Source organism: Sinocyclocheilus rhinocerous, unplaced genomic scaffold, assembly GCF_001515625.1.
Source record: "Sinocyclocheilus rhinocerous isolate Xijiao unplaced genomic scaffold, SAMN03320098_v1.1 scaffold675, whole genome shotgun sequence".
In the NCBI taxonomy this organism is placed as follows: domain Eukaryota; kingdom Metazoa; phylum Chordata; class Actinopteri; order Cypriniformes; family Cyprinidae; genus Sinocyclocheilus; species Sinocyclocheilus rhinocerous.
In genome coordinates this window covers 1474723-1484297 of record NW_015629520.1, presented here as the reverse complement: position 1 = coordinate 1484297, position 9575 = coordinate 1474723, and the positions used below count along the sequence as shown (strand labels likewise).

Genomic DNA, 9575 nt, shown 5'->3' with positions numbered 1-9575 from the left:
AACCGCTAGATTTAAATCGGCACAGCCAGCGAAGGATAGAACGCAACTGTTTTGAACGAGCGCACTTTTTTTAACAACCAAAAAGTGTCTGTTCCCTCTGTTGAGGAAGAACAGACGTTCCTCTCGTTGATAGCAGAGGAGCGGATCCAGCGAGAGCTTGATGGGGCGACGCGGAATGAAACGGTTTTTTAGGAGTCGCGGCAGTAGAGGCGGCGCAACTATAACGACATGTGAATAATCCCGCCCACTCTAAAGCGGTACTAAACTGCAGTGGAAACGCAAACCGAGCCTTGCCGTGCCATACTGAGCCGTACCGAGCCGAGTCGTACCACGCAGTGGAAAAGCGCCATAAGTAGATGATTGAATAGACTGTACACACCTAGAGACCGTTATGAATGTATCACCTGTAGGTGTATGTTTTGCATGCCACCACACCCTACAGTAAGCGACAATAACCGCACACAAACAAAAGGCACTTCACGAATAGGGTGTCAAATAAAGTCGGGGGGAAAAAAAGTTTTCTTTTTAAACAAATGTTCCTAACCTTCAGAAATGTCGAATTTATTTTCTATTCATTTTATATGGGGTTTTCAGTGTTAGCACCTTTTTGTATTTGTCTAATGATAATAATAATAATTTACTAGCAATAATCATTAAATAGTACAATTAAACAGAAAAAACTTTTATTTTTGTATTATTTATATAATATAACATTTATTAACATTTTAAATGAGCTTTTATTTTTATATTTTAATTTTAAAGTTGTGTTATGTGCTTTTGTCACTTTCATTTGTTTTTGTTTTTAAACATTTCTATTTAGCTTTCATTTATTTTTAGTTTTAGTCATTTTTTTTTTTTCATCTTCTCATTATTTTCGGTTAGTTGTCAAGAAAACATTTCTAATTTTAGTTTTAAGTTTTTTTAGATCAAGTTTCCCATCTAACATTTTTTGTGTTAGTTACAATAACTTAGAACTTTTACTAATAAATGCTTTTTCTTACAATAACTTTAGTAACAGAGTTGAATGGTTCAATTTGACGAACGAAATCAAAACTACAACGTGCAAAAATTGAGAAAATATTATTTAAGTATATATATATTCATATATATATTTATTCATCTAATGATGAATTTGTTTCTTACAAACACGCAGCTCTCCACTTCACATGATGTTAATTGATGGACTGGAGTCGTGTGGATTACTTTTTTTATCAGCTGTTTGGACACTCATTCTGACGGCACCCATTCACTGCAGAGGATCCATTGGTGAGCAAGTGATGTAATGCTACATTTCTCCAAATCTGTTCCCATGAAGAAACAAACTCATCTACATCTTGGACGGCCTGAGGGCGAATACATTTTCAGCAAATGTTCATTTTTGCCTGAACTATTCCTTTAAGGAGAGACACAAACATTTGATGTATTTAGTTGTTTTTCTTGCTGTTAATTTCATGCTAAATAATAGTTTACCAAACTCATAGTTATCCGACAAAACTCAACTAATGCCCAAAATAGTCATGGGAAACCCAAGTGTAGCATATCATGGACTGTGCCAGTGACAGTCCTAAAACATAGTGTCCTGCCTACATAGACAGCATTTGTTTTGAGACACAGACAGTGTCCCCATTACCTTCCGTTGTGTTCAGCTGGTGAAGAGAGTGTTTGCGGCGCTCGCACAGGAGTTGAAGTCCTCACGCCTTGTTTTTGTCTATTGTCTGGAGTCGCTGCTTCCTGCGGCGGATCTCCTGGTCGGATCGCACTGCCTCCATTCGCCGGCGAATTCCCCGCTATGGAGTCCTGAGGTGGTTCTTCCCCAGAATGAACCGATGATGATAACGATAATGCGCTACTTATATTTCTGTTTTCTTGCGTCTCAGATGTCCGGTTGGGTGTGTCTGATTCGGGATTACTTTTGCTGGCGTTCAGATCACTCGAGTCTCTCTGGTTTGAGACTTCTTCAGTCGCTATTACATCTGTGGCCATGATCGATTAGAACTTAACCGACCCGCAAAAGCGCAACAACAATCCTATGAACGGAAAACAACCCTTAAGATTCAAACAATAACGACTTCACATAGTCTTTGATATCTCTGATTAATAGTAATACTTACAACCTTCATGTGTCTATCAAGTATGTTGCAAAACAATCTTGCCCTTTTAAGTAAACTCGCCGTTGAGTGTGTGTTTAGTGGGCCAGCAGTGCGCAGTCAGTGCCTCTTCCTCTCCCGCTTCCTTCCTACAGCACAACTGCTGTCAGTTTAACGCGTATAACGACGCGAAATGCGTGTCGATCATAGCAAAGCACGTGGAAATATCATTTAAAACCGTCGATAGCGGTCTAGAGGGCAGGTTTAACAGCTGACAGACTCCGCAGACCCATCTCATCTGTTGCTTTAACCGGCCGTCATTCTTCTTTTGGAAGTCTCGGGTAAACTGCGCTGAAGTCTGACTCAATAACACGTACAACTTCCTGTCATAATGTTGCTCTAATTCAAAATAAAAGTCTGCCGGTTTCTTTCTTAAAAGTCACGAATGGCTGTAAAAGGAGTACCTAATATGTGATTTAATGCCTAGTTAATAGTAAAAGTACATTAACAAGAACGTATTTATTCTAGTTAACTTAAACAAAAAAAAATTATAAATAAATACATTTGCATTACTTGAAATAAACGAAATGTTAACTGAAATAAAATAAAATATAATAACTTAAACATATTTATTTCAGCTAGTTGACAGGGCAGCATTTCTCATTTTCATTTAGTTTATCTTGATGTTCTAAAATAACTCAAACTAAAACTGAAATTAAAATGAAGAAAAGCTATACAGACATTTTAAAACAATAAAAACGACAAAAACACAAAATTACTAGAACTAGAACTAAAATTAAAGTTAATTAAGTAATCACATAGCTGTGACGTCAATTCCATCACAGTTTTTTCAATAGTGAACTTTACCAAGGCCAAAAGCGTCCGTGAAGAGCTTAAAATTAAATATGAGACGTGGTGTGCGAAGAAATTCAAGGTAAATATCACATTTAGACAGAATATTTATTCCATTTTGTCAAATTATGGAAGGAAGTGTGAAACTTACATTTAATTATGTGCATTAGCTAGTCATGAAATTAGCCTTAGCAAGACTTTCCTTAAAAAAACTCTAAGGAGAATATATATTCAATAAATTGAGATGTAATTGAAATGACAACGGTGGATGGATTTTGTTGTTGTTCCGAAAATGGCAGTGACTTAATTCCTCTGTGATGAATGTGTCCACTGTTGAATATTGTTAGCAGACTAAATAAATAGTTTGATTTTTTTTTTTTTTTTAAGATCTCAGGGCGAAAAGTGTCCATAGTTAAGGAAACACCAATGTATGCAACCAACATTAGATGTATGATTCTGACCTAACTAGTCAAATGAATAGATGTAATAACATAAGGCTGTCAAGTATTGATCTATACACTAGGTGGCGACAGAACACTATATTAGATGAGCTCTTTCAGTAATTAATCTCTGAATAGAAGAACCTTCCTAATAATTGAAGATTAATGATTCAGTGTCAAGAATGAAATCACAATGAATATTTTTTTTTAGATTAATGTTTTTATACTCCAAAATATGGTAGAACATGGAAGTTAATTTTTTCCCCACAAATTAATTTTTATAAGACTGTATTTACTTGATTACTACTTGATTTTGATTACTTCAATACACCTGCTTATAATAAGTCATTGATGTTTTAGTGATGCAGAATTCAAATCGGAGATGTCTAAAGCAGAGACGTTTTCATGCCAGTCTGTAGTTTTCAACAACATAGACTTTAGTCGAGAATGAAGACAGATAGATAGATAGATAGATAGATAGATAGATAATTTTAATTCATTAATTTATTAAAATTTTAGTTCACTAACAGTAATTAGTCAAATTTTGTGATTTTAATAGCAATGCTTACTTAATGCAATGCATATAATTATAACATAATATGAAACATCTAAAATGTTGATTGCTTGCTTAAACAGATTTCCAATCCTAGAAAAGGCAGCATAAAAAAGAGACAGTTATACATAATAAAACAGGCAGTTCAGCAGTGTTGCTGTAGGCTTAAATTTTAACACACTAGTTTAAAAATGCTGTCTGTATATTTAGAGAGAGAAATAAAAATCTCTAAAATGATTTTGAGATGTCAAAATGTTTGATGTTAAAATATTCTGCAAAGAATTTTTTCAAAATATCAAATAAAAACCACTGAAATGTGCATTTTCAGAATGAGCAATTATGAGCAAACACCTACAAATATAATTACAATTACAAAGACTTTTATTATAAACTATAATTATGTAAATCATTTATTAATAATTATAAATGGCACAGGGGTAGAAATATTTTTAGTTTTTAGTCTTCTTTTTTCTTTAAACAATTAGATAAAGCTATCAATATTCCCCCAGGAAGTGATTCATTTAATGATGAAGTCCATGATTTATTGGTCTTGTCTTATTATCAAATGAGGTTACTTCATACTGCATGATGAGAATGAGCAATTAGTGTATGCAAATGAGAGAGGACTCTGAGCTTTCACTAATTTTGTGACAGAACAAAGAAAATGTACAGAGCTTATAGGTTTGTGACTGCATACCACTAAAATCTAAAATGCAAAATAGACACAATGTAAAATACAGAGATATTTTCAGAAGTTGCACTGATTTTACCATGGTTTATCCGGATATGGACGCACTGTGCCTGATAGCTTCTGGCTATAGGAGACTGATAATGTGACTGAATATGAACTGCTCCATAATACCACAGATATCTGCGATGTGTGCTCAGGATCATTGAGTATAATCACTAATTAGCATACTGCTATTTGCTCTGTCTGATCGAACGGCCTCATTAAGTAACAGATAATCCCACAATATTCAAAGTTTACAGTACCTTTTTGTTTCTGCTTGCCGAGATGTTTGCCGATGGCTCCGTTCAGGCGTTATACACGAATAAAGACCAGATGCTGACTTTGATGTGAGAATTTGTGCACAAAATGTGCATATCTGCACTATGAAAATGACGGTTAGTCCTGGACTTCTCATTAACTCGAGTAAATTTGCTTAATAACTCATTAAATAGGTTGTTTTATACTTTTTCCTCTTTTCTAATTATCAAATGTTTGTTGTCTGACTGATAATAAAAATGTCTATTTTCTCCATACAGATGGACTGAGGTATTTGTGCCTTCTTAAAGATGGTGTGACAAGAGTAAAAAACTTTACAGCGACTAAAAGGAAGAATAAAATATTGATTTGCCTGTATGCAAATGAGCTAAAATACACTCGTTCCTCAGAAATAACCTCCTCAAACATTTGGAATCCTGTGTGTGATCAGGAGTGTGTTCAACGGGATTTGATTCGCTTGACATCCGGGCTGCGTATCTGATTTTCTTTCTCTCCATCGGTGTTGTGAATGTTTCAAAAGCAAACTTTCTTTTTCCTGAGTCGGGGCGCGAGATGTTTGATGTTTTCCTCTCGTGGAGCGCGACGAGATGAAGTGAGTTCTTAATTTATGAGGACATAACAAGGAAGCTATTGAGCAAACATATTTCCCTGCTTCGGCTGGCATGAAAGAGCCACTCAGTTGGATTTCAGAAAAGATAATTGCCTAAATGTTTACAAGTTAGCGAGAGTTTAAAACGGTTGCGCTAACAAAGCATCATTCAAGATGACCGCATAGAAAGGTAACAACATTGGTGTAATAGCCTACCAAGAGGCTAAACCCATCTAAGCGCTGATATTGCTGGATTGAGCATCCAATTTCCACAAGTGGGGCAGTTGGAAGTATTTAGGCTAGTTGAAGTACACGTCTTAATGAGAAAAGACAAAAAAGAATTCATGTGCATGATTTATGCAGTCTGTTTCTAGGAGCACATGCATAATTATTTATGATTGCTGAGCCCGAGAAAGATGCGTGGAGAAAGAGAAACTGGTAAAAAAATCAAAAGCAGAAGAAGTTAAATGAATATTTAAGGAGACGATTAAATATTTAGGGGAAACAAATGAGAAAAACATTTAGTGGAGCGCGACGAGATGAAGTGAGTTCTTAATTTATGAGGACATAACAAGGAAGCTATTGAGCAAACATATTTCCCTGCTTCTGCTGGCATGAAAGAGCCACTCAGTTGGATTTCAGAAAAGATAATTGCCTAAATGTTTACAAGTTAGCGAGAGTTTAAAACGGTTGCGCTAACAAAGCATCATTCAAGATGACCGCATAGAAAGGTAACAACATTGGTGTAATAGCCTACCAAGAGGCTAAACCCATCTAAGCGCTGATATTGCTGGATTGAGCATCCAATTTCCACAAGTGGGGCAGTTGGAAGTATTTAGGCTAGTTGAAGTACACGTCTTAATGAGAAAAGACAAAAAAGAATTCATGTGCATGATTTATGCAGTCTGTTTCTAGGAGCACATGCATAATTATTTATGATTGCTGAGCCCGAGAAAGATGCGTGGAGAAAGAGAAACTGGTAAAAAAAAATCAAAAGCAGAAGTTGTTAAATGAATATTTAAGGAGACGATGAAATATTTAGGGGAAACAAATGAGAAAAACATTTAAAACAGCATGATAAATAATAGTGGGAGTTGTCGGGTGGGCTGCCACGAGGCCTTAAACATCCGCGTGGTGTCTGATCCCGGCCTCGGCAATTTGTTTTCCATATGCCGGTCGTTACTGGGGCACGGTCAGTATGCGTGGGCTGGCACGTTGCAGGGGAATATAAGCTTTTTGTTGAGAGCGGTTGGATGGATGCCATGGGCTAGTCACGATTTAATGTGTTGACTGGTCTGGTACAAGTGGAGGGCAGGACGCTGGCATTGACGAGAGGGAGAGATGATGGTTTATGCCAGAGGACCGGCCTCCAGCTAGGACAAATAAAAACCAGGAAGAGTTCAGGATTCAATGAACTTGTTAATATTGTTGTTTACAGGAGCACATTTGAATTGACATTATTTCCAGATAAGAGACCAAATTTAAGCAAAATCAGTGTAAGAATTCACATTTATTGGTAAAGTTTCAAGCCCCGGATTTTGCTTTGAGAATCACATTGGCAACTGCTTATCAATATTGTTATAATCAAACTTTGGTATTAGTATTATATTTTAATATTACAATAAATATAGATCAAATCATAAGCAATGGTATTAACATGATGCAGGCTGAATTGGGAATTGTTGAAAAAAATAAAATGTTCATCCCTTTTATGTTTTTTTTTTTTTTTTTAAAGTTTATAAGCATATTTATTTTTCTACTCCGCATGATTATATGATTTGTAGCATTTTATTGTTTGCATTCAGCATTGATTTTCTCCAGGACAGGCCTGCGACCCTATTTTGGGTTGCGAACGACTGTTATATACACTGAAAATTGGTGTATAATTAAAGAATGTTTCATTTTAATTATTTAAATAATTTTGACTCATAAATCACTAGCAAATTTCACAATTACAAGAAACAGCAAATAACACATTGAAAATACAATATATTTAACATAAAATATACAATATTGAGAGTAGTCCAATTGGAATGGAATAAATAGAGTAGATGGAATCTGGCAGCAGTAATATTTAAATAAAAAAGGAATACACAAGTTAATTTAGTGCAGTTCAGTTCAATTTGGACTAAACTGAGGATTTCTAGTATTAAATAAATGTACAATAAATGTATACTATTTTCCGTATATCACAAATAAACATTTTCGGTAACACTTTCCATTTGTTCCATTTGTAAACATTAGTTAACTACATAAGTTAACATAAACTAACAATGAAAAAAAAACTTCTAAAGCATTTATTAATCTAAGTTAATGTTGATTCCAACATTTACTAATGCATTATTAAAATTAAAAGTTGTATCTTTTAATGTTATTTAATGGACCTGAGCTAACATTGACTAACAGTTGTATTTTTATTATCTAACGTTAAAAAAGATGAATAAATGCTGTAATGTATTGCTCATTGTTAGTTATGTTAATTCATTAAATATAGTTAACAAATGGAACCTTATTGTAAAGTGTTACCATATGTTCTTATTCTTTTAACTCAAAGATTGTTGTGGCACCATATTATATTTCCTAAAATAAGATATTGGCTTGGCAATCAAATTTTAGAGATCTATACATGTTTTTTATGTTGACTTTCATTCTATTTGAAAAGAGTTCAATGTGATCATTCAAAGTACATCATTCGTATAGCTGTTTTTGAGTTTTTATTTTCTTGCAACACTCATTGGCCTCGTGTTTAATTTCCATTTTTCCAGATCTGAAAATAATTAAATTAGCAAACAAATAATTAATAGAGTCAATGAGAACAATTAGTTCAAAGACGCCTTTGAGAATTGGCCATGCATAGTGAATTGGTTAATTATCATACTACAAAATAATTGAGTGGAGGAGCTCTCTGCGTGTGTGATTCTGCTTGTGTGATTCTGCTTGTGTGTGCTTATTGACTTCTTCTATGCAGCTTTTTTGTCATTTCTGAAGCTCCATCTAGTCCCCATTCACTTTCATTATATAGAAAAGAGCAGCGTGAACATTTGTCACAACATCTCCATTTGTGTTTCACGGAAGAAAATAAGTCATACAGGTTCGGAACAAAATGAAGTTGAAATATCCCTAAAAAATGTCTTCTTTCTTTGTTTCCGATGGACATTTATTGGCATTCCAGAAGCTGAAAAAATTTTTAATGGCTCTCTATTACAGGTCATCATCCTCAAAACCTAGACTGATTTTTTATTTACACTAATCATTGCATGTAACTGTCCTGCACTGGCCCTTGACAAAAGTAATGCAATGACACCCATGTTAAACTCTATTATAACATGTACTGAAGGTTGTGACACTAATCTCAGTGACCTACACGGCCCATACATCAGAGCGTGTCTATCTGCTGACGGCGTGCTGTATCTAGGGGCCCGTGCTGCCGGTGGGGCCATGAGGCAGAGCGATCGGTGCCATCGCTATAACCCTGTCCGCAGTCGAAGATCATTACCCCCGTGACTGATGTGCGGGGCAGTCCGGTGTGAGCGCGTTTATTTCCCTATGCTGGGGTGGGCGTCTCACCCCATGAGGAGGACAGCCCTTCACGTTTTGTTAGCGTTGTCATGGTTCTCGTGTAAAATCGGGGCCCTCTTGCGCACTTACAGCTCGGCTTATTTTCCATCCTTGTTTCAGGAATCATCCATCTGTGGATGCTGGGCTTGATTTTAAGAAAGAACAGATATGCTGTCGTCATTTTGATTCAGTATATACAATTCTAGCTGTTAATAAGGAAAAATTTTAAGTTATCTTGTCATTATTGCTAAATTTATTTTGTTATAATGACCAGCTGACTGTACATTATGCTTATCATGAATGACATGAAGTATTGGTTTGACTTTAAAAAGATATGCGAGAAATTATATATATATATATATATATATATATACACACACAGTATATCAAAGAGTGTATGTGTATATATATTTATATGCACACACACACACACACATATTTAAATATATATATATATATATATATATATATATATATATATATACACACA

At 35.1% G+C, this 9575-nt stretch overlaps 1 protein-coding gene across 8 annotated transcripts in view; it reads right to left on the bottom strand.

Moving 5' to 3' along the window:
* The window catches only part of bnip2 (BCL2 interacting protein 2), a 34525-nt gene that overhangs the window by 14283 nt on the left and 10667 nt on the right, over nucleotides 1-9575 (bottom strand). For 6 of the 8 annotated variants that reach the window (XM_016551081.1, XM_016551085.1, XM_016551082.1 and 3 more), the window contains exons 1-2: nucleotides 2112-2466; nucleotides 1631-2027 (exon numbers count right to left, since the gene is read on the bottom strand). In XM_016551081.1, coding sequence (XP_016406567.1) covers nucleotides 1631-1983 — 353 coding nt within the window. In that variant the 5' untranslated portion in view covers nucleotides 1984-2027; nucleotides 2112-2466. The other 2 variants (XM_016551080.1, XM_016551079.1) reach the window with 2 other exon arrangements.